Here is a 26355-nt window from a genome sequence, read left to right on the forward strand (position 1 = left end):
AAATGGAAAAAAGAGAGAACCTTGAAAGTTGTTTTTCAGTTTTATATTTGTTACAAATAAAGGGTCATTCATTCATACAATCATTTATTTTGGTAAGAGACCTCTTGCATTGTGCAGGCAGGTTTGGCTATAATCAATTAACTCTCAACAAATCCCTGGCTTTTGTGAAAAATGGAAAAAACAAACAAACAAAACTATTTTTATTTGAGCAAGATACACAAACCCCAAGAACAGAAGGGAATTTTTTTTTCTTGTCTTACTAGGTAGGAGCTATGTTCCTGGCAACTTGAGACAGAAGCATTCTTTCCTTTTTAAAAAATGCTCCTTAGGGGAAAACAGTAAGATTTCAAATCAAGAAAAACCTCATTCATTTTTAAAATAGTAATACAGACAGCGTAGTGGTAGGAATAGGTAGTTTCCTTATCCATAAAATAATAGCATGTACTTTATAGGGTGGACAGCTAGGTGGCATTATTGTGTGTTGGAATTGGAATCAGCAAGGTCTGGGTACAAAGCTTACCACAGACATTTACTGTATAACTTTAGCCTATTTTTTCACCTGTTAAAGGGGGATAAAAATCATTTGTCTCACAGGTGCTGTTATAAGAGAATCTATGTCAAATGCTTTTCAAACCTTTCATTACATGGATAAAATAAAGTATTACAAATGCTTTTACAAACAAAAAAGCTATATTAACAGTAGTTACTGTGACTACTACCATAACTAGACAACTACTCATCACTGGGCTGTAATGTAGCACTTTTGGTCCTAATGTTCTTCCTTCAAAAGTTAACTCTAGCTGAATAGATATATAGATATATTCAATCATTTTATTTAGCTGGTATCAAAATAACACAAGAGATTACCCTTTCCACAAAAGTTATATTTATTTTTAAATACACAACAAAGATAGTTTTAGAAAACATTATTTAATTCCATCTGAGTGGAACTAAAGGGACCTTAAAAAAAGACAATGGAATTCCTTCATAACATCCCAGCAATTTTCAAATGAAATACACGGCTTTATTACTATATTGGAATATGCCTCTGGCACAATCTCAGCACCTTGAAACACAAATACAAGCACTAAGAGCCTCCTGTAATAGTTCATTTTTGAGGTACATCCTTATTGTTTAAAACAGTTTAAGAGTAGGTTTCAAATGTATATGTTTGTTAACAATTTCCTGTTATTCATTGTTAATAAAAATTGGCATTATTGCCAATATATGAATTCAGTGGAATTATGTGTGTGGCTACTGCTCCCTATGACACAACAAATAGATTACCTTTTTTTTTTTTCTTTTTCTGAGGCAATTGGGATTTAATGACTTGTCCAGGGTCATACAACTAGGAATAATAAGTGTCAGATTTGAACTCAGGTCCTCCTGACTTCAGGGCTGGTGCTCTATTTCTGCACCACCTAACTGTCCCTAGATTACTTTTCAAGGTTTATTCCTGAATGAGAGTGCTATAACATTCGATGATTTTTTTGAGAGCAAATCTAAAAATAAACCAAAACATTTTCCTTTAGGGTACTAACAGAAGAATAGAATTGAATCAGTCAATTTCACTTTATTTTTATGATAAGAAAAGAATATGATTGGGAACTTGGGCAGCTCACCAAGCTAACTCAATAGCATAAGCAGGCTGTCCTGATTCTCTTTCTTTTGGAATATTTTTAAAGATTTCAGTTTATCCTTTTTTTCATGCTTGGATTAGGAAATATTCTACAAGAACACAAAAACTGCCCACACTTTTCACTGACAAAATGAACTCCCATTTGTGGATGTTAACCTAATACATAGAAAAGTTCCTATGTTGCTTCTCACAATTACTCAGACCAGTACTTTTGGAGAATGGAACAAAATTCTGCAGACACACAAGATGTAGAGTGCATCTAAGACTGTTTATCAGGGAAAGAAAGAATTCTGGACAGCACTCCAGGGGAAAAAAAAATTGGAGAAATTGGAAATAGAAAATATTTAGTCAGAAATAGACATGAAATGGAGCACATAAAAGCTAAAAAGAATAGGACTTAGGTGGAGAAAAGTAGCCAGTATTTTGCTATAATAAAAAGAATTAGGACTGAGGATAGTAATGATAGCTTTTGGCTCAGTGTTAGGGTGGATAAGTCAATCACGAGTGCAGTAAAAAGGATTCTGGCAAAGGGTAGGAAGTAGAAGGGAATAAACATCTGTTCATATAGTGTCTTTTATGTATGAGGTACTGTACTATGTGCTTTATACTCTCAATACAAATATCTCATTTAAATAACAATATATTTGAGATTGAGCCAGATGATCTTTAGGGTCCTTTCATATTGTTTCCATATTGTTATATTATAAATTAACTAAGGGCATTGTTTCATTGTATTATGTAATCCAAGACTAACCAGAAAGCATTGTTAATAAAATCGAGCTCTTGGGGAAAAACAAAATGTAGTACTATATCTGTTAAGTCATATATATTATTTCTGAACAAAATTGAAATCATTTGAAGACTTATGGTCTTAGAATAGAATGAAGGAAATGAATGTACACTGGCATCCATATCTTCTAATTTGATTTGGTTTTAAAAATATATCCTTAAAATCCATTTAAAAAATTCTCCTCTAATTCAGAGGGTTTTTTCTATTACTTTGAATCCAGTTCATTAACATTGAAGTTTACTTTTATTATGGCTGCAGTATCTTATTTGACTCTTCTTCATTTGGATATCATGCTTTGTTTCTCCTAGGTCTGCAAAGTTTTTGTGTAATTCCTCTTCATCTTTCTTCTGAATTAAGAAGCAGGTATTTCAAAAGTAAATCAAAGAATAAAAGGTGAACTAACTGTTGACTGGGGAAGTTCTAAATTCAAGCCTAGTGTATCAGTTCCTATTTTCCACTGGATTGTTTTCCCTTCTCAGAAACTGCTACTCTTCTACTCTTCTTGACTGGTTGGCTCCTGTAGTTGATGCAAAGCCTTATTCTGCCCCCTTCATCCAAAGCAGTTAGGATGAAGACAAGAGTAGAAGCATGAGTGACTGAAATGTAAATTAAAATTGAGACAGTACCTTTCACACAGTGTAATAATCTTTGACTTTGTTCTTTTAATAATTTTAAATCACAGGAATTAGAGCTAGGAGGAACTTTAAGAAGCAAACTAATCTAACTCATTTTAAAGAGGAGGTAAAGTGAGGCCCAGAGAATATGCATTTTTTGAAATAGTCACATGAGCAATGGAACTGAATCCAAGTCATCTGATCACTTTAAGAAACATTTTATTCAGCTTTATAGATGAAATGTGTGCTTAAGAAGAAGGCCTCCATTACTTACATGTTCTTAAGAGGGAGAGATTTTGAGATTTTTAAGTGCCTGGTACTGTGTAATGTACTAAGGATACAAGATTAACTGGCTAAAAAAGTAGTTGGTTAAATTGTGTACATTTCCTCCTAATTAATAAAATTGTGTCAGTTGATGCTTAATAATAAAGGTCTTTTTCCTCCTGAATATTTGATTGACAGACTCTTGATAGTCTCCAAAATTTGGGTGCTGTTTTTTAAAATCACATAGGAATAGTTCTGTATTTTACAACCCTGGTAATGCTTATAAAATATGTTTTCATGACAACAAATAATTTGATTTCTAACACTTGCTAAAAAGAATACTCACGTGATATAGACTGTTCCTTATGCTTTGTAAGTCAGAAGACAGACTTTAATGCGAATATTGTTAGTTGGTGCAGTAGGCTGCTCACCTGAGCAGTCTTTAAAAGGAAAAGACCCTATATTGTACTCCTTTGATCACTAAAGAATTTTTGGTCTAAAGCCTCCCTTTAATATGGTTAAAGAAATGCTACACTTTAATTCCTTCTACAACTGTTTCCTTACCCAGTGAAATAAAGTTAATGCTTACCAGTTACAAAATGATCTATTTCAATGGATTATTGAATGAGCTAAGGTTTGCCAAATAAGTCAACTAGTGACATCCTAAATGGAATCAGGCACTTAAGAATGCTGTCATGCTGGAATGATAATGCAGGGAATAATATTCCTACTTGGCTAAGGCAGGTTCTGTACTTTCCAAGTCATCTGGGGAGTAGTTCATTTCCCAGGACCCACAATTTCAGAGAAATATCACAAAGGGCAAAAAGCATTATTAGTCCAGGGCCTAAAGTCCAAACTGTAATATTTAACAGCCTTGTGTCCTTTTGCTTCTGTTAATCAGATTTCTCCAGGATGAAATTAGGACAGTTAACTATTAGATTACAGAGGGCAATTAAGGAGATTGAATGAGATAATGGGGATGAAAACACTTTAGAAAATGATATATAAATGTAAGTTACAACAATAAAGTTTCTCATAGAAAAAATAATAAATGATTGGGGAGAATACAAAATGTAGACTAAATGTTAACCTGTCATTAAGCAACAAACTTATAACGTTAACATTCTCTAAGGAAACCTTTCCCTCCCAATCAATACAAATTCATACAAAGTCTATATAATCTTCCCCACCATTGAGAGCAAAAGATGGACATGAAAGTGATATTTAAAAAACTCTGTATTCATTAATATTCACACCAAAGGATATATTCATTAAAATTATGAATATTTCTAAATATATTTTATGTATCATACATATATATATATACTTTATATGTATAATTACATATCCACAAAGATTTCTTGCTGCTTTAATCCAATAGGTAAAACAAAGATAGGTTTCCCAATAGTACTCCAATATATGCATATATAGTGGCAGTTTGGTTTATGAATTTATTTACAACTTTCCTAATTCATAATAAATGAATACTGTTCTATTATACAAACATAACAGTAAAGGATTCTTTTAAATACAAAGACTGCAAATGAATACATGAAAAATTACACACCATGTACAATATTTATAATTTATAAATGCAAAGTTAAGACCTTTTTAAATTATTGCACTGTGCATATTTTGTACAAAGATTTCTTAGTGTCATACATAGAAAATCATTTTTAGCTCATTAAGTTATTAACTGTAATAAAACTGGACATTATCTTAAAGTTCTTTCTCCTTGACAATATTAGCCCATCGGAGTGATCTACCACACCAGTCTTCTATTCATTTCTCTATTTTGATGGCTCATATACCCATTCTGACATCCATGCACAGTTTTTGGTCAGCATGCAGACCACCACCAGCAAGTTGTGATCTACTTTTGCTAGGTTGGGATACAGACTCTTAATTCTGGCTATGAGTATTCATTTGGACAGGGATGGAAATTTTCTTTATCCAGATAGAACAATGCACTCTATCTCTACACATCATGGTAATTACATCACAGTGTTTTAGGCAAAGACATTATTTCCAGTGGATGGGTCTGGTTAGTGAGGTATAGAAATGGCTTCTATAGAACAAATTTTAGAATATTTTCATTTACTCTTAGTAAGGAGTTCACATATATAAAAGTCCACATACATAGGGGAAAAGAAGCTTCAAATGTCTGATGACTTGTGTGTTTAAGATATTTAGACATTTCATAGCACTTAGTTTCATGGTGCCACAGGAAGAAATAAATGTTACAGTACCATATGCCATGATATAATTAACATGATGTTTTAGAATTAGCTTACTAGAGTATGCAAATAACAGATTTTAACATCTTAGCTTACAACAGGAACAAAAACCCTTCAATTAGGCTTCTGTAAATATATAAATTAATTATATCAGCTGAAAAGTGACATTTAATATTATCTTCTCTTTAGTCACCTCTTCAAACTTGACTTTCGTGTTTCCCTTTCAGCTAAGTTTCAGCAAAGACTTTATAGTGTACCAGCTAAAATCATGCTTCAGTGTATGTGCTCTTAGATGCCAGTTTTCTACCATTTGTGGGAAAAAAAGAACTCAAATTAAATACACATCCCCATGTTTCCTTTGCCATTTTGGATTTAGTAAAGAAAAGATTAGAACAAACATAATGCCATGTGGGAATTTTCAAACAAGTTTTGTGGGAAAGCCAGTGTCTTTTTGTTCCACCTAAAGGTTTAGTTCCTTGAAATAAATTTGAATCATAAAAATTCATTTAAAAAATCATTTCAAAACTTTTTTTTTATGATAATGCAAAAACTTTCATCACCTCAAGAGTGCATTTAGTGTTTCACACAACTGAGATAGCAAGTACAAACGTGAAGGCTATCCTGTATTCTTTAGCAACACTACTACTCTAAAACTAATGTGTTAAAAGATGTCATTGGAAAAGCACTTTGTAAATACCAGCAGTATTTATGAGAATGTAAACATAACATAACCTTTTGCTATGGCCAAACTTCTGGAAATCACAAATGACAGCCCATTCCAGCTAATCAGCATCTTACAATGATGTTAGGATCAGACTATTAATTTGCAACACATATCACATATATAGCCTGGGAATAAAGGAAAGGCATTAAAGTAGTCAGCAAACAGAAAGAAGTGAAAATGTTTACATTTGAAACACAAGATTTTCAAAACTTAAAGCTTAGGTGCGTACCTGAAACCCAACAAGATCACATCTTAATTAAAAATCACAGTTCTTGGAAATTCCTGTGTACTCAGTCTGAATAGCTTCCAGAGAACACTTTACAATCATAGGTGATACATAGGAATGTTTGAAGTTAAGAAAAACACCCTATTCATGCAATAATCATTTTTATCCCTTTAACAAAGCTCAGGCATTCCCTTCCCTCTTTGGCTGGGCTGTGAAAGTTCATGTGTTGAGATGAGGGTTCAATATTCTACACTTCCTCCAGTGAAATGGAAGACCACAGGTCTTATGCCATTTATTACTCCACTACTGCCTCCTAAAGTCCTGCATCACTTGCTATTTATACCCTCATGATTCTGGGAATGATCATTAAACCTATATATGTGGTTTTAAGGAACTCAGGACATTGACATTGCTCCCACTGCTATAACCATAGTATTTCCAGGCTTTTCTATCTCTTCCCCTCCCTCCATTTCACTAATTTTTTTTTCTGTGCTGTTTTATTTTCCAACTGAAATATAAGTTCCAGAGAGAACAGATTGTTTTTCCCCTATTTGCATTTCTCAGCTAGTTAAACACAGTGCTTGACATATAGTAAGCACTTAATAAATACCTTTTTATTCATTCACAATGAATAAAGAGTTTTGAGTCTTGTTTCATTTTGGGGGCTTGGGGGAGACATGAAGGAGATTCAGGGCAGTTTGAATAAACAATGACTATTAGACTCTTAATTTCAATACAACTTCAGAAAATATAAAAACTCAATCTATATGGTGCTGAAAAACCTTTGCTTAAGTAGGATTTGTAAAGTATGTTCACCAAACATCAGTATTATTATGCATTAACGTACTAAATGTGCTTTAAAATGGCCAAAAAAACTCCAAAAAAATTACATTAGGACTTGATTATTTCAAATTAAAAATATACAAAAGGTGAGTAGTATTTCAACAAAAATCTAGCTTCAACTTTTTTTTCCCCAGCTCTGGCATTGGTTATAGAAATAATTCATAGAAACTTTATTTTTTCCCATTTAGAGTGGCACTTAGTGGTGGAACTGAACCAGGAAGCAGAGATGAGAAAGAGAATTGGGTTTAAGATTTTCAATGGTTAAGTCAAATTCTGCCCAATACAGGAATAGCAATCAATTGCCTTTTTTTTTTTTTTAATGAATAAAGCAGTTTAGTAATTGTTACTAAAAAATGCTCCATTTTCTTTTTGATCAAACATTTATTTAATTCATCCTGGTTTTTTTCTCAAAGACTATTTGCTAATGCTTTTGTCTTTCAGTTTAGGATTTCCTTCTGATTGATTTTTGATATTTGAAGCTTGCATGGATATGCATTAATTTAATCAATAAATGTGGTGGTTTAAAATATATTTACAACATCTGGAAATATATCAGATATGTACTATGTGACAAGAAAACTCTTGATTTATGCTTATTCACAATCAATATAATTTTCTGTAAGTTTTACAATACTCTACATCCTCTATTCATACTCCATAGGGGGAAATTGGCCAAATAGAAAGAATTCCCCTACAGAGAAGCACATCAAAACTTCTGGTAATAAAAGGCATCTGGCTGGATACAGGCACTGCAATGCCCTTTAAAAATTGAAAGATGGGAAACAGAGCTTAACAAGCTTGCCTTGTTAAGTACTGGAACAACATCTGGCAAAGCACAGAAATATTCAACTGTATTTTTTTTCCCAAAATAACTTATTAATGTTTGAGTTAAAGAAATTTTTTTGACAAGCCTATGAGACCCTGGTAGTTTGGAATATCCTGAAAGTAATATTAAAAGTTCTAAAGTTTATCACTTGGTCTTCTGTCAAATTCTATTTCTCCTAGCAACAGTATTTGCAAAGAATCAGCTAACAAATAGCCAAATCTAGACTTTTTAAACTATTGATGAGAGTTTCAATATAAGGTGTGTCTATCTTAGTAAATGATTTAGTAATGTAAAAATAAATGATTCAGACAATTTTCTGTATTGACTCAGTATTTCAGTATTTAGCAAGAGAAAAAGCCATGTTTTTCTAATATTAAGAGATAGCAATCACTTGAGTAGTTTTTAATTCAAATACAGTTTTATGATCAATTATTTTTGTTAATGTTGGTTCCTGTTGACAAAAGTCACTATATTATTACTGAAGGAGTGAAGACTTCTTATAGGAAGCTGTTACAAAGCTTTAATATGCGCATGATACTCCTTGTACTTAAGGCATTCCCCCCAACATCTCCCATTTTTAAAAACAGTTCTTCTCAAAGAATACTCTAGATTTCTTCATCTTCACAACACATCAATTTTATCCACAATAGCTTTTTGTGTTTCCTTTGGTCTAAGGGAAACAGATTCCATAGGTGATCTAGAAATGAGAATTCTAAGCCTTGGAAACCTGGAAGGTGAGGTTCAGAAATGGGAGGTGGCTCAGTAATAAAGGCAATGAGACTGATTTTCATGGGCAACTTGTGGACTCCATCTCATTACTTTCATAATAATCTTCTTAAGTCCTTCTATGAAGTTATGGATATGGTTTTTTTTTCATTTTTAGTATGCAAAGTTTCTCTACATTAAACAATGTGAGTATAATTCATATTTCAAAGCGGTTACTTTAAAACTTAGTAAATTAAAAATCAGTATTTTGATTTCTTTTCAGGTGAATGTTATTCTAAGCAAGTCTATCAGGTCTGGAAGCAGAATCAGCGCTTAGTGTACTAAATGCATTGTTTAAACCATCTTTAACGACTATTTTCCTTCAACATGGTCACTCTGGCTAAAACCCACTGAGTAAATGATTTAAAAATCTTACAAAATCTGGTCCAGAATGTTTTGGGAATTTTTTCCCCCTTCAGTAGGCATCATGAACAGTGAATTTTTAATTTGCCAAAAGCCTGTATAACAATGTGCCGCCAAAACCAGTGGGTCTTTCCACTTGATATTTGATTACCAAAGCAAAGAAACAGGTATTTAAGGATCTCCTTTGTTGCTCCCAATGAATGAGTACATAGTGATAAAAATACACTGGCCATTTGTCTCACAGAACAGTTGCCTAATGGTCAAAGAAAGCTATAGATCAAAAGTTCTGCTAATCAGTAGACCTAAAGCATGACATTTGGAGATCATTAGAATAAGCATTCAGTTGGGAAAATTTTCTGAAAATGGACATTTGTGAAATAAGTTATTAAAAAATATTCTCTCATTAGAAAAGAGAATAGAATTTTGTGATCAACAAGGCTAGTTGGTAGGAAATTATATACCCCTTTTCTTTTCTTTTCTCAATACAGCTGCATTCACTAAAGATGAGAAGGCCAGATGCACTAATTCTTTAATGCAATTTTAAAAAGAGGAAAAACAAAATTTTTTACTAGCTTTGCTATGAAGGAAAAGGCCCTTTGCCAAGGATTTATCTAAGTTTTAGTATTTAGAAAAAACAAAATCTCAATCAGGATTGTCTTCTTTCTTTTTTAGTGGAGATCTCCTAACTCGCAACTCCTAACATAAAACAGATCAATTGGAATGATTGATCAAAATGGGTTCAGAGTTCTGAACTAAGAAACTGGCTTTTCTCCCACTCCTGACTATAGAAAAGAAACTCCACATACTGAAGCCGAAATGACAGTTGTGGTGCTGAGGTTTTTTGCTAGAGGTCAAACTGATTATAAGTAGATCACACATAAACATTCACCATAGTAATGTGTAAAAATTCCTATTTATAACCAAGAACTTCCAAGCAACATTGTTGTGAAAGCCTGTCAAAGAACAATACAGTAAAAGTACCATTAAACCTTCTCTCGAAAGCTACAACTTAAAAAGTACCCTCATGGTATGATTTTTTTTTTTTTTTTTTTTTTTTTTTTTTAGTTTTAAATTAAGGCTTCAGCAAAAGCCCATGAAAAAAGGCCACTTTGCAAGTCACATAGAGTTCCCTTGGACAGCTGATCCCAAAATATGAGCAGTCCTAGTTTTCTCATTCTTCACAGTACATCACAGATGAGACTGGCAGGTAGTCATCCAGTTGAAGTGTCTCCTTGATGTTACCTTCCTTGAAAAGGTTTGTGTCCCAGTTAGCAGGTGTGGCTCTCTTTTCTCTTTTTCATGCTCCCTCCATAAGATAAAACAATATAAAAAAGAAGGATGAGAATGAGCCTTCAGGCAAATACTAATGATCATTGCTGATCAATCTTCAAAGACAGTGAGCAAGAGGTCTCTTGATTTCCTGTCTGGTTTGGAAGCCATAAGAGACTTTCCTCTCCTCTAATTATTTTCTCCCATTGGCCAAGATTATCCCTAGAATACAAAGAAAGAAAGTAAAAATGGCATATGAATGTGAAAAAAGATTTCCATCATTAGTTATTACAAATCAGTTCTAGGTACTCCAGTTTGGATTAGAAAGCTACCTGTTTTACAAATAACACATAGATCAGTCATGAACTTCTGCTGCATCCTTTCTTCTCTCTAGAAGGAGTGACATATTTGTAGTCAGAAAATGAGGGTTCAAATTCTGGCTTGTCCATCTATGATCTGTGTGTCCTGATTACACTCTTTAATTCAGTTTCCTCCTCTATGAAATGAGGAAGTTGGGCCACATAATCTTAAGGACTTTTCCAGGCCTACATTTATGATGCTAATGATTTCAATGGATTCCTTCTGGCATTTTCAACAGATATCTACTGGAAGAGTAAAACAGTCTTCTAAAGTATATCTATCTTACCTTTCAGAGAATCATAAAAATCCTCAGGAAAGGGCCTCAGCTCCTTCAAAGAAGCAAAGTATCCTTATTCCATCAGAATGAGACAGTCTGGACTTTCAGAGAAAGGCTCCAGAATTAGCAACCTTCTGAATAATCTCTCCTCTTTTGGGGTGAGTTTTTGTGAGACTGTTCTGTCTCAATTTTTCTCTTACCTGTACAATGATTCCTTCAAAGTCACCTTGCTAATCCATGTTCCAAAACCTATGTGTGAGATTCCAAATATTCTGTCCACACCCTCCATGGGCTGTATTCTCTCTCATTTAGGTTTCAAACCAATTACCACTAGTTCAATTGTCACCTTTACACAGATGAGTCTCACATCTACCTATCCACTCTCAGGCTGAGTAACAGTCCTGCCTTAAAAAATGCCTGCTGGATATCTCCACCTATATGTCCCACAGGTATCTCAAATACAACTCATTCAATTTTTTTTTTTTCATTATCCACTCCTCCTTTAGGTGAAACAAACAATGCTAACTTCCCTTCTATTCAACCTTTATTTCTATCACCCAGATCTATAATCTTAACATCATACTTAATGTATGTCTTCCTTACTCCTTGTAGCCAGGCAGTTGCCAAGACCAACTGTTTTATCCACATAACATGTATTGTAACTATCCCTTCTCTACATTCATAAAGCTTTCACACTAGCTCACCTCTACATTCATACACCTCTCATCTACCATACTGTCCAATATTTTCCTCTTCCCTATGTTAATTGCTTACTATTTATCCTGTATGTACTTTATACATATTTATGTCCTTGTGCTCTCACTCAGATTCTGAGTTCTCTAACATAAGGGAGATACTTAAAAAAAATCTTGGTGGCTTAGCACAATGCCTAATTGTACAGTATAGTATATAGTATGTATCATATAGCATATATATGTGTATGTACAGCATATAGTATAATGGACTATACTAATTACTGCATTAGTTTTCAAATTGATCTCTACATCTTTATTTTTTCAGCTCCAGTCTATCCTATATGAAGTTTCCAAAATGATCTAAGACAGTGGCATTTACAGTCTCTTCTCTGCTTTAGAAACATCTTCCTATTTATTCTCTATAGAAAACACATACTTTTTTGATTTTGTTTTGTTTATCATTTAAAGCCCTTCACAATGTAGTTCCTTTTTTCCTTTTTTTTTTTTTTTGCTGAGGCAATGAGAGTTAAGTGACTTGCCCAGAGTCACACAGTTAGGAAGTGTGAAGTATTTGAGACCAGATTTGAACTCAGGTCTTCCTGACTTCAGCCACCTAGCTGCCCCCACAATGTAGTTCCAATCAGTCTTACAGACTATTCCATGGTGGGAATTTTCTCCCTATTATACTTGGAATATTTAGTCATATTTGAGGAAGGGGGCAATTAAGTGTCACTTCCTACAAAACAAGACCCGTCTCTTCATCCCCTTACATCCCACTTGCACTCTATACATGCTGGAATTACTCCACGTTTATAATTTCATCTTAAATTTTAATTCAATTATCTGTGAATATGCCTCCCAAGGAGAATATAAACCACATGAAGGCAGAGTATGATTTCATATTTATGCCTGTGTCTTAAATACTCAGCCCAGCCTAACAATAAGTGATTAATAAATTCATGGTGAATTAGATTGAATTTAATTAAGAGTCATTGGAAACTTTTATTTATTCCTTAAACTCAAGATAGGGAAAAGGCATTATACACACACACACACACACATACATATTCATAGTAGTACAGGATCAATCCCTGAATATGCATGAGTCTTTGGAATCTCACTAGTTTAGATGATGGCTTAAAGGTTTAAAAAAAAAATCAACATATCAGAGAATAAACTTGCAAGAAGCACCACATCTTTAGTAGAATGCTCTTGGGATATATGAATACTTTTGATAGTCATTGTCACATCTGAAAGTCACTACAAAAATAAGTTCTTATGACATCTCTAAAATGTATCTATTTTCCCTCATCACCCTCAACCTTTAACCAATTTTTTCACCCTCATTCATGCTCTAGTAAATACTAGGACATTTTTCTCCTTTCAGAAATATTTTATTCATTGTACAGTTTAATCAGTGCCCTCTTAATTCTACAAGCCTATAAATCTTTGTTCATCTTCTACTAAACATTTATATTCTTTATTTTAGTCAAGCATAACATTATTGTCTCCTTGAGACTCCTCTCCAATATTTGCATTCTTCTGTGATATTCTGGATGCAAAAATCCCTTTTCAGAGCTAGTTTGGGGGATGAGTAATGAGTGATACTAAACAGGAATGCATGAGAAAGAATCTCCAAAATGGATGTTGTGGGAATGTTGTTTTACTTCCATTTTTACTGTGAGCAAGGATTGTTTTCTTCCTGTACTTGTATCCCCAATGCTTAATACAAAGTATGTGTTTAATAGATTCTAGCTGATTGATTCAATATTCTAAATACACTTCAGTGTGGCATCAACTTCTCACTATTCTTGTTCACTAGACAGTCAAAAAGGGATCATAGAAGTGTCAAAAGCAAACTATGGACAAGGCACATTTTTAAAGCAACTTATCACAATTCTCAGAAAATCAATGTTAAACTGCCTCAGAACCTTCTAAAATATTTGAAATAGACTCACTGTCATAGAACTTAGTGGATCTTCAGATCTTTGTCCTTTACTGTCACTGAGATTTTTCATAACTAACTCATTATTGCTCCTTATATTTACCATATTCATCTAATGAAATTGTGAGCTTACTGAACACAGAAATATGTAACTTTGCTTTCCAGTATACATATGTTGCATGATAAATATTAATTTTGTAGAATTTGAAAATTGAAAGAGGTTTTAAAGAGGCATTTAGTTCAGCTAAGTATGTAAGGTCAAGAACCCACCTTAACCAGCCCAGAGAGACAGATTTATCATACAAAGCTCTCCAAGAAAGGGGATTTTACAACCGCCTCAATAATCTGTTCCAGCATTTAATAAATGTAACAATCATTTCATTGGTTTCTGGATATACAACATAAGAGCACAGATGATTTTTTAGACAAGGAAAAAACAATAATGCTAAGGAAATTCATAATATGTTGTCAAGATTTAATCTATTCAAATTTTTTAACATGAAGCAGGCTAAATTAATTTTAATAACCTGACTCTGTGTAGTTTGGTTCTCACACATGTTTTCCATAATCAAAGTACTTCAGTGCAGAACATATACTAAAGTGATTTTTACTTCTTCCCAATGAAGATAGAAAATGACCATGGGATGGTAAAAGAGCCTAGCTTTTGTTAACAATAAAACAACTCTACAAATTTGTTTTGTTTTGTTTTGTTTTTAGTTCCTTGAAATTTTACTTTGATTCATAAAATCAGAGAGTCTCTTTTTTCCTTATACCCAGATCCTTCTAGAGTTTATAATAAGAGTAACAGTGTATAAATTCAGAAAAGTACACAGAAAACATAGAATAGAGGAATATTACAATAAATTTAATATCTCTTTCTGGTTTTCATTAATTCTAGTCTATTCTTTTAAAATTTCCTTTAATTTCTACTCTAATCAGTGGAAGCTATTAGAATTCAGGCATATGCTTGATATCCTTAGCATTAACAAAAATGAATAGATTGAAGCAGCAGCAAAACTAATTAATCAATAAACATTTACTAAGTACCCATTATATCCCAAGCAAGGAGCCAGAGGTATAAAGACAAAACAGACAAACAGTAGCTATCCTCTGAGGCCTTAGTATTCTATTAGAGGAAAGAAATAAAACATGGATATATATATAAAGTCAAAATAGATATGTGATAAAAAAAAATTGGAGAGGGAAGTACTAATAGGTAACAGTAATTGCTAGCATTTATATAGTGCTTCAAGATTTTCAGAAAGCTGTACATTTGTCATTTGATTCCCAAAAAACAGAAGGAGGTTTTATTTTACAGATGAAGGAATTAAGGCTGAGAGTCTGAATGATTTGTTGGGGATCATACAGCTAATCAGTCTGATGAAGGATTTTCACTTGAGATTTTCCTGACTCCAAGGAGAACATACCTTCTCTCAGTGCCACTTAGTTGGAGTAAAGGAGATATCTTATAGAGAAAGGCACTTAGGTTGAGCCTTGAAGGGATTCTTAAAAATAACTGAGGAGGGAGTGCATTCCAAGTTTAGGAGACAGCTCCTGCCAAACACACAGACAGGCCTGGAGTGATATACCAAAACAAGAGTTAAGAAGAGTCCTTTGGTTGGAGTCTAGTGTGTGTAAAGGAGAGCAAAATGAAATCGAGAGAAGTAATCAAGCTTTCTTTGCAAGGGGCAGTTAGGACTTTAGCAGGGATCCCTGGAGCTCCTGAGTCCACCAAATAGTTTGGAGGAAAGGGAAATCTTCCTATTGGGATCTGTAGCTACAGTATCTGTAAAGAACCAAGAATAATAGAGAATCTCAAAGTCAATAGGTATAGAGGGCAAGGATATTGTAGGGATTTGCAGAAACTGTTATACTTGTGTTTCTGTCATAGCCATGTTTTATACTAAGTCTTTTTCTCCTGTGTTTTTTCTCTGTGTGGTACATTTACAAATGTGTTGACACACAACTTTATTGATGGACTATGCTGCCCATGGGGTTTTCTTGGCAGAGCTACTTTGTGGTTTGCTATTTATTTCTCCAGGGGATTAAGGCAAACAAGATTAGGTGACTTGTTCAGGGTAAATGTCTGAAGTTGGATTAGAATTTAGGTCTTTTTGATGCCAGGCCAACACTACTCACTGAGCCATATATCTGCCTCACTATTTTATCAGTTGACTTTTATATTATTCTTGATTCTCTCTCCACCTATTCAACACTATTAACTAGATCAAGTTTCACCTGTTTTCCTGAGCACACAGCAAATGTATAAAAAGTACCTGTTGACTGAATGAAACACAATTTCATGTATATATTTATTTTTTCCATGAGATTATTATAGATTCCTAAGGAAAGAACATGTTTTTTACATGTTATGTTTTCAGTGTTTTTTATCCCAATCCTTTAAATATATACAGTTCTCTACAGACAGTGTCTAAAAACTAGATGTTAAATGATTGAACTGGTTTCCTGATGGTCTCTTTTTGGTGGAGCAAAATCATGTAGAAAATTTATTATCTTGTTTGTAGATATCATGTTAACAATCAAGACTGTGGAACCAGAGTAGTAGACAACAAGTCCCAACATAACAACCAGCTGAATGGAAATATCCAAATAATATTCAGAACAGTAGATTTTGATGAATTTTATTATAATACTCAGAGCTAGATTTGTGTGACACCAAAAACAATTTGGCATTAATATCATTCTGCTTTTTACATCAATGGCATCTTAATAGAAGTCACTTAGCCCTGTTACAATTGGCTCAATTAATAGGTCATTGAGATTACCACATTTGTTAAAGATACTGTACAGTGTAAGGTTCTTAATAGAGAGCCATCCCCCCAAGTGAATTTTGGGAAAAAAACTTGGCAGCATAGAAATGTCACCACAGCTATACCTTATATTCCTCTTATATTCAAAAAGCCACCTAAGCACCTGTCTCAAATTCCTCAAATTTTAAAAATAGAGGCATAGCACAGAAAATTCAAGTAATCAAAGTCTGTACTTCTTTCTTGAACACAATCCCAATCAAGTCACAGAAGGAGGCTAATTTTAGCCTCTAGTCTAGAACCTGATAAAGTCTTGGAACCAACAGGTTGGCTTTGCAATCCCAGGTCCCAGTCCAGCCTGAGTTTATCATCAAGCCAGATTATTTACTCAACTCTTTATCATTCTAATGATAACATTCTAACATTTTAGGTTGAGGAAAAACATCCATTTGTATCTGTATATACAGAGATAATATACTTTATTAGGGGATTAAGTAGTATCTGAACTATGACTTTATGTAGAAAACTTCATTTGTATAAATTTTCTTTCCTGATAAACATTAACCTTCTAATTATAATCTGTAATCTTATGTTCATGAGATATATTCAAGGAAATAATAGGATACCAGTTCAATTTTTCAAAAAAGGAAATCCTTAAAGTTGAGTAATGTACATCAAATTTTAAGCAGTAAGAGCTCTTTGGTGAAATATAATACAGCCTACTCATTCAATTAGACATTCAAATTACTGCAACAATTTAACAAAGATTGATTAAGTTTCTACTATGTGCAAAACATTGGTTACAAAGACAAAATGAAAAGTAGTAATTGTTCTAAATAATTATTTCTATTCAAGGTTGAATTGGTGGAGGGGAGAGGTCTAAAAGGGTAAGGGAGGTTGGACATATAAGATATACAGAGCAAATACATAAAAAATAATTGAAGAAGTGAAGCACTAACTAGGAAGATCTGAAAAGGTTTTCTTTATGAGGTGCCAACTAAAATTGAGTCATGAAAGGAGCTAAACATTCTTGGAAGAACCTAAGTGAAATTTAGGTATTAGAGGCAGCTTGTGGAAAGAGAGGTTGGTGAGAGATAGAATGATGAGTTTGTTTAAGAGGAAACAGGTAATTTTGGATAGAACTAAGAATGCATGAAGATAGTTCATATTAAATGTCTGAAAAGATTAGTTGTAGTCATGCTTTGAGGGCCTTTAAATGTCATGCTGACAAGTTTATGTTTTATTTCTTGGTCAATGGGGAGTTACTAGAAAGTGTTGATGACAGAGGGTAGACCTATGAATATTGTTTTGGAAGCTGGATTGTGGTGGTGGTGGTAATTAAAATTTTAAGATTAAAGAAAATGTAATGGGTCCTGGAATTAAGAGTAGTAGGCCAAAGAGTAAAGATACAGAAGTGACTATCTGAGAAAATGTGGCGGTAAATTTTACAAGATTTCTCAGACAATTGACTTTGGGGGGTAGGGATTATATAATCTATGAATTAGAAAATATAAAAAAGAAGGATTAATATAAGTTTAGTTAAAGAACTGGTTACTGAATAATATGATTATACCTAATAGCAAAATATTTTTAAAGTTATCTGACATTGGAAGAATTGCCCGAATCTTTTCCCTTGAAGGCAGTATTCAAAGTAGCATAAGGAAATTTCTTTAGAAAATATTTTTTAATTGCCTAAAGTAGATAGTTCAAATCTGATGACACATGGACTAGAAATGGAAACTCTCATTTTTCTATCAGAATTTTTTATTTAAAAGATTTAAAAACTGATTTCAGCAAAAATGAAATTTTTGTTCTTTTTCACAATTCTATTTATAAGTGGCTGACTAATAAACAAAGAAATAGGATTAGGGCTTGATAGTTACTATGATCTTTCAAGTATAATCTCTGCAAATTTCTCCATTTGGAAAACCATAATGTATTACAAAGCATAAAATTGTGACATTTGGCTGGTCATGATGTGAAATTGCTTTCTGATACTTTTCAAATAATTACTGGTTTGTAGAATCAAGTTCATAGTTTGAGAAATGTGTCACTATTTGCTCAACTCAAGGCTATGATTCTTTAAAATGAAGTGAAAAAATGAAAAGTCACTACTTTTAAGTCTTCATATAACCTTTTATGGTGATTCTGGGGGGGCTGAACTGGACTTGAAATTTCATTGGTATAACAGTTATAATTATTCTCCAGATTTAGATCTATGGGGATTCATTCAAATTCATTCAAATCAACTATGCTGCAAAAAAAATAGCTCCAAAAGTATTTAAATTACAAGGAGAATGCTAGGAAAATGTTGTTGGAATCTTTACAAACTTTTAAGTCATTAGAGTTGATAGAGACAATAATTATCTAATTTAGCATGGTCCAGTATCACTGATCTGATCTTACAAGATGTTTTGGGCCAGAACCTGAAACAAGGTACTAAGTAGAACTAATTGATACAATGTTTGTGTTCACACCGGTCCTCATTGGAGTTCACAAGTAGGGGAGATTCACAAAGCAAACTTTGTAACTTTGTGAATTCACACCTCCCTTAGGTGTGTATCCAGAAGGAGGAGTCAACCTTTGGGAGATGATACATAAGAAGCAGACTCAGTCGGGAGTCCAGCTGAATTAGATTGGAGAGGAGCACGCTGCGACAGATGCAGAGCACTCTGGGAGAGCCAGAAGTCCTCTCTCGGAGGCAAGAAAGATTCATTACAACTTTTACCTTGGTGCTGACTGGAGGCAGAGGCAAAAGCAAAGAACAAAGCTGCAAGAGCTCTTAGAACCAAGGAGAAAGAGAGGTCTCTAAGAAAACTAACCAGGCTATATTGAAGGACACAATAAAAGATTTGAACTTTCAGCACCTGGCTGCATTTGGGTGATTATTACTTTCAACTGAAACTAAGGTTGCCTCCAGAAAACCTCCCTGAGAAACCTTCTCCCAGAGAGAACCTTTATGTTATTTTAAAAAAAAGAAAATCACAACATTTTGGCACCCAACGTGAGGCGCCAAAATGTGGTGTTCTTTTTCTTCTTCAAAATATATAATATGATGGTTCTCTCTGGGTGAGAGCAGGTTTCTCAGGGAGGTTTTCTGGAGACAGCCTTAGTATCGGGTAAGAGTAATAATCATCCAAAATACAGTCAGCTGGTAAAAATGCAAACGTTCATTTTCTCCTTCCAAAATAGCCTGGTTAGTTGAGGCCTATCTCTCTGCTTGGTTCCAAGAGCTCTTGCAGATTGTCCTTTGCTTCTGCCTCTGTCTCTGCCTCCAGCTAGCACCAAGGTAAAAGTTGTAATGAATCTTTCTTGCCTCTGAGAGAGGGCTTCTGGCTCTCCCAGAGTGCTCTGCATCTGTCCCAGAGTGCTCCTCTCCAATCTAATTCAGCTGGACTCCCGACTGAGTCCGCTTCTTATATATCATCTCCCAAAGGTTGACTCCTCCTTCTGGATGCACACCTAAGGGAGGTATGAATTCACAAAGTTACAAAGTTTGCTTTGTGAATCTCCCATACTTGTGAACTCCAATGAGTAAAGATGTGAACACAAGTACTGTATCAATTAGTTCTACTTAGTACCTTGTTTCAGGTTCTGGCCCAAAACATCTCCTTGTAAGGTCAGATCAAGGATACTGAACCATGCTAAATTAGATAATTATTGTCTCTATCAACTCTAATGACAACAATTTATAAAAATTCCAATAAAATGTGGTACAACTAATTTTAAATTTAAGTTAGCTTAATTTAGAGTAAAAAGTTTTAAGATCTATTATTTGAATTGAATTATTATTTCTTAACTGGAAGACTTTTATTTATAACCTTTCAAATAGCAACACTGAAAGATTACAGAAATAAAGCATTATAGATGTAAAAAATTAGATTGGCATCACATAAAATTCTCTAATAACTCACTGTAAAGAAGAGCTTAAGGCATACAACATACTGATTTATAGTAAATTGATCAATATAGAGAGACATTTATGGCTAATAATGGGAATTTGGTAATTTGATACATGTTGAACTAGTCTGAAGAGCTAGCTTTGAATTATCAACTTAAGTGCATTTTGGTAATCCAATTTATCTTGAGAAATCAGATTTAAGAGTGCTAGTAAATTTTAGGTGGCCATGCAATGCTATAAATTATTATGTAAGAAGAATATCATTCATTTGAATTAATAGAAATTTAATATTTTTCAAATAGCCATTATTCCATATAACTTTAAGTAAATTAGGTAAAGCTTCAGCAAAGAAAAAGAGAAACTAAAATTAAATAGACTGTACATTTTTTTTCCAGCTTACTAATGTTTGATGATGGCAACCACATTGTAACTGTAAATTTAGGAGGGAAAGCCTCACAGAGTAAAGATCTAGCCTCCAAAAGAACCCAAACAAAATTCCATCTCTGACATATTCTGATTAAGCAAATCACTTAATCTCTTAGTACTCCAGGAATCTCTGATACTAAATTGCACAGAACATTACTCGGTCAAACAGATTATTAGAGGGAATTTCCTCACCAGACTGTCCCCATAACAAATGAAAACACAGGTCTGGTCCTTTTCCCTATTCTTATTCCAGGAGGGAAATCCTATTTTGATCAATCAGCAAGCTTTTGTTCTCATTCCCATTCATGGCTAGGCTCCTTGAAAAGGATGTCTACTTATTTTTGCTTCCATGTTATTTCCTCTTATATGCAGTCTGGAAAAGACTGGAAATGCTTTGTTGAAATTTTTTGGACTAATAAAACCTTCAATGGATTAATAATTAAAAACTAGCAAGATTAAATTAAGAATGAAAATAAATGGAAGCTATGAAGATTAAATTATTTTTATCACATATTTCAAGATATGTTATTGAACTTGGAAATTAGTTAGATAAGTATGTATGTTCACAGGTACAGTTTTCATTAAAACAAACAAACAAACAAACAGGGCAGCTAGATAGTGCAGTGGATAAAGCACCAGCTCTGAAGTCAATTTCATAGCTGTGTGACCCTATGTAAGTCACTTGATGCCAATTGTCTCAGGGGGGAAAAAAGCCACGAATCAGTGAATCTTAAAGGAGAAAGACAAAGTCTTCCACTTAATCACAGCTATATTTTGTTTTTCAAACTTTCTTCTTCCATTATTTTGTAGAGACCTTGGAGCAATGTAATGGGGGCAAAAGATTTAGGTGGCAAATATATTTTGGCATTCAAAGACAAAATTGGAATGCGGGATTCTGGAACCAAAAAAAAGACATTCTCCTAGTAGAGAGTGGGAAATCATGGTTTGTGTTTTTATTGTAATATCAATTAAATATGATACTCAATTTAATCTAAGTAGATACTGTATAAATATGTATACCAGATAGATATAGATGTACATATAAAGATAGCATACATGCAAAACTGAAAGTGTTACATATATGTTAACCATTACTATTATTTACACATTGCTGCATTTTTACAAGAAACTCTATGCTGACCATTTAGTGACACTTGGCAGAATTGTTAAAAACCACCACAGAAGAGAACAGTGGTTCTTACCTGCATGCCCGGAGTAAGGGTCCAGTAGGGGGGAAGATCTGCATAAGGGTGGTATAGCAGGGAATTGCTACAGCATTATAGAAGCCAAGCTGTGACAAAAATGAAAAAAATGAGAGACATCAGTTTGTAAGTTACTTTGCCAAATACTATCAATTAGAGCAACAATAATTTTCAGGTGTTCTTTACCACTCTGAATTCAGTTCAATTATAAAAACAAGATATATGCTGCTCTTTAAGTAAAGGATAAATACAATATTTTAGAATTTTCAAAGAACTGTAATTTTATCAATGTGGATCAATTTTCTACTGAAAAAGATCGCAATAACTTTCAGCATATTTATAAAGCATTTTAAAATAAATTAAAGTTACTAAATGTTAATTAAGCACTGGGATCCAGTCTCTGACAGTTGATTAGTATTAAGTACCTGCTATATGTCAGGCATTGTGCCATTGGGAATATATAGAAAAGCAGAAACAGAAACAGGCTTAATATGAGAGACAACATGCAAACAACTATGTACAAATAAATGATAATACAGTATGTAAAAGAAATAATCAACAAAGAAGACACTAGAAGTAGGAGGGATTGGGAAAGGCTTCCTATAGAGTGGACGTTAATTGAGATTTAAAATAAACTGAAGAAATCAGGAAACAAAGATAAGAAGGAAGACCATTCTAGACATGGGAGCCAACCTATGAAAATGAATAGATTAAGGAGATGGAATATTTTTTGGAGGAATAGCAATATTATTGATGTCACTAAGATTTCACAGTATGTGGTAGAGTGTAAAAAAAAAGTTTCTTAGGCTTTTTCCACTTGTGATCCTTTTTTTACCCTAGAAATTTTTATATGTCTCTGGGTACATAGAAACATAAAACAAATGTACAAATCCTATTAATAATCAATAAAGAAAATTATTTAAAAATCTTGGGTATACATGTAATTTATTATTTATTAAAGATGAAAACAAATTTGCATACGAATGAGATGGATGTGCTTATTTTTTTTATATACATAAAGAATTAAATCTTGGCAGAATACTTGATACCTTTTACTGTTTGTTGTCAAATTTTCACAATCCACACGTTCAATTATGTCACAACCCACATTTTAATGAGTCTTGACCCAGTCTTAACTACAGAAAAACTCATCATCAATAAATTTATTTGGGAGTGACAACCAAGAAAAAAAGGGAAAAATACAAAATGGCCTAAGGTAATGATTACAAAATTGAAATTGCAAAATGATCACTAGTGGTAGTAACTATTTGGAAAATAGAAAAGATAGTGATTTTTTAAAAAAGTGCTAGGAATCACACAGTTTTTAGATCATATACAATATTAATTTCATTTAATACTCTTGCTTAACTTTCAATAAACTGGTAAATTATAATACTTGGTAACTTCAAAATAGAAAAGATCATGAAGAAAGGAGGTTAAAAAATATATTGGAAACTTGGCTCTACAAGAAGAAATGAAAGTGACCAGAGGATTACAGTCTCTAGAGAAATTCATTTACATAAAAATATTTTCTATAAAATGTGATTTGAGGCACTGGCAAAGGTGAAGAAAAAATCATTTCACAAACAATGAAATAGTCTGATTTATAGCAAACAGGAAACAACTAGTTACCAATGAGGTCATTTTTAATACTCTATCTTTTAATATCTTTGTCTTCATTTATTAAATTATAATAAAACAAATTCAGATTTTAAAAAGAGAACTATGAAAGCTCCCATTATGTCCAGGACATAATCCTAGAGAAGATGATAACAAGTATTAAATAGACCAAGATGACATCATGCCAAGTCATCCTATCATAAGTTTCTTGAATAAATCAAAAAGGACCCAATATGAGATGAAGAATGATAGGCCTTACTTTATTACACTAAGACCAGGTGAATAGAGAAGAAATCCAGCTCTTGAAAGCTGTAAGAATTCACAGGTAGAAGGAGCAACTACTTCAAAATAAAAGTCTAGAATTCATGGAATAAGGTCAGGAAGGCATGAAGACTATTCAGACAGATGCCATGTTGCTGAAATTCCCACACTATTATCACCCTAAATAAATAAGGTCATAAGCTTGTTTCTTCTTGGGTTCTCTCACAAAGTCTTTTTCTCTGGGAAGAGAAAGCTTAGATGCCTTTGTTTTATGAAGTTACTTTGTGTCAATTAACAAGCACTGTGGGAGGAAGCAATTGAAAAGGAAACATTCTCAGAGGGTAAATATCAATAGATCTAACACTGAAGTGAAAAAGGTACTGACATTTACAATCATAATTTCCTAAGAAACTTAAGCTAATGGAAATTAATTCCTACAAGGGAATGTGGGAAACCAAAAACACTTACATACTAGCCCAGCTACTTCAGCAAATAAACTGGAATGATGCTTGGAAAAAAAGTGACTAACACATTCATAATCTTGTACATAATTTTTAAAAGGAGGGCCAAGGTATAAAAAAGTTCCACATATGCCAAACTAATCACAGCAGTGTTTTCTGGGGGAGCAGATTATATGAAACAATGCAAATACTCCTCTACTAGAGAATGGCTAAAAACCTGTGGCTTGTCAATATGACAAAATATTAGTGGTCAATAAGAAATTATGATTATGAAGAATTTAGTAAATAAAAATAAATATGTGTGTATGCAATGATGAGAGTAAAGGAAAGAGAATCAAGAAAATAACTGACAAGAGTGACTACAATATATAAATGGGAAAAACAAATAGAAATGAAACCTGAGTAATCATGATGTCACTGAGCCTAATTTAAGAGGAAAACTAACAAAGACCCATCTTTCCTTTCTTTGAAGAGGTGTGAAGCAATGAATATTGCATATAAGGGGGCAGTTAGGTAGCACAATGGATAGAGCACCAGTCCTGAATCAGGACCTGAATTCAAATCTGGTCTCAAGACACTTAATACTTCCTAGCTGAGTAACCCTGGGCAAGTCACTTTAACCCCAATTACCTCAAAAAAAAAAAAAAAGCATGAATTATGCATTAATTAGTTTCACTAATTTGTTCCTCTTTTTTTAATCTTTGTTATAAGATACAGCTCTCTCATTTAGAGAACAAAGGATGTTACCAAAAAGGAATGTGAAATAAAAGCTAAAGGCATCAACAAAATGTGTATTTGTCATATTTTTATGTATTTTTCCATCAAGAAGATCTTATATCCAAAGTGTCTATGAACTACCTCTGTTAGCCAAACATTGATAGTCTTGCCAAGTGGAGAGATCTGAAAATAAAGGGCAACACTGACCCCAAAGAGAAATCTGCATTCATTGCCGTCACAGAGGCTCTCCAGCACAGTCAAATATTCCTGTCTGTTCATCATAATGTGTGATTATCCTGGATTTCTGAACATTGCAGAACCTCTTTAGTTATATCCATAACCAATTAAAGGAATTTGACTTAACATGTCACACAGGAAAAACACTGTGGATAAAGAATGTCCATTGTCCAGACGCTGTAGCAATGGTACTCTTTAAGTCACAGTTAAATAATATGCTCAGGGTTATTAAAAGTATTGTTTAATCTCTTATACATCATCAAGCCCTTTGTCTTCCTCTTTTTCAATTCTGGGCCTGGTTCACTGAGCAACTGCAATGTCTATTGAATTTAAGTGTCCTGCACTTTACAAACCATTCATGAGTTTGAAATCTTAAGATTTAGTAATTCATTACATGGCAAAAAAGAGGTCTTGCCTCATTTGGGGGAATGTCAGATGTCTTATCTTGAAATATGATTCAGTTATGTCTTGGGAATTAAATTTCGGTTACAAAGCAGCTCACATATTGTTATGTTCAGTGTGATTTTTTTTAATCCTGATGTGAGATAAGCTGCACCATACATACATATATATTTCAAAATGGAAATGAATGAGAAAATAAAACTCAACATACAATAATTTGCCTTACAGACAAATCTTTTCAAGAACATGTTCTAAACCTGCAGAAGGAATCTATATTTTTAAAGTTAAGCTGTTTCTAAGATTTAATTGACTTCAAATAAGTGGATTTTACATTTGAATAAACCACTGGCAAAATCTTATTTCTAACACTCTATAATAGATTATTTCTATTATATTCATTAAATTAGCAATCTTTTCACTTGTATCATTTTACAAGAGCAGTAACATCTAAAATGTTAATAATTGAAAACTAATAAGCTCTACTTATGTATAGCTATATAGCTTGCCTCACAGCTGCCAAGCA

The 26355-nt window shown here is 33.3% G+C and overlaps 1 protein-coding gene across 3 annotated transcripts in view; it reads right to left on the reverse strand.

Annotated features, from left to right (window-relative positions):
• Positions 1-869: 869 nt before the first annotated feature.
• Positions 870-26355, reverse strand: part of PDE10A (phosphodiesterase 10A) — an 815835-nt gene continuing 790349 nt past the window's right edge. For all 3 annotated transcript variants that reach the window (XM_051998086.1, XM_051998085.1, XM_051998087.1), the window contains 2 exons: positions 22135-22223; positions 870-10782 (listed from right to left, as the gene is read on the reverse strand). In XM_051998086.1, the coding sequence (XP_051854046.1) occupies positions 10662-10782; positions 22135-22223 (210 nt within the window). In that variant the 3' untranslated portion in view covers positions 870-10661. The remainder of the gene's footprint in view (positions 10783-22134; positions 22224-26355) is intronic.

This window comes from Antechinus flavipes, chromosome 4 (assembly GCF_016432865.1).
Source record: "Antechinus flavipes isolate AdamAnt ecotype Samford, QLD, Australia chromosome 4, AdamAnt_v2, whole genome shotgun sequence".
In the NCBI taxonomy this organism is placed as follows: Eukaryota; Metazoa; Chordata; class Mammalia; order Dasyuromorphia; family Dasyuridae; genus Antechinus; species Antechinus flavipes.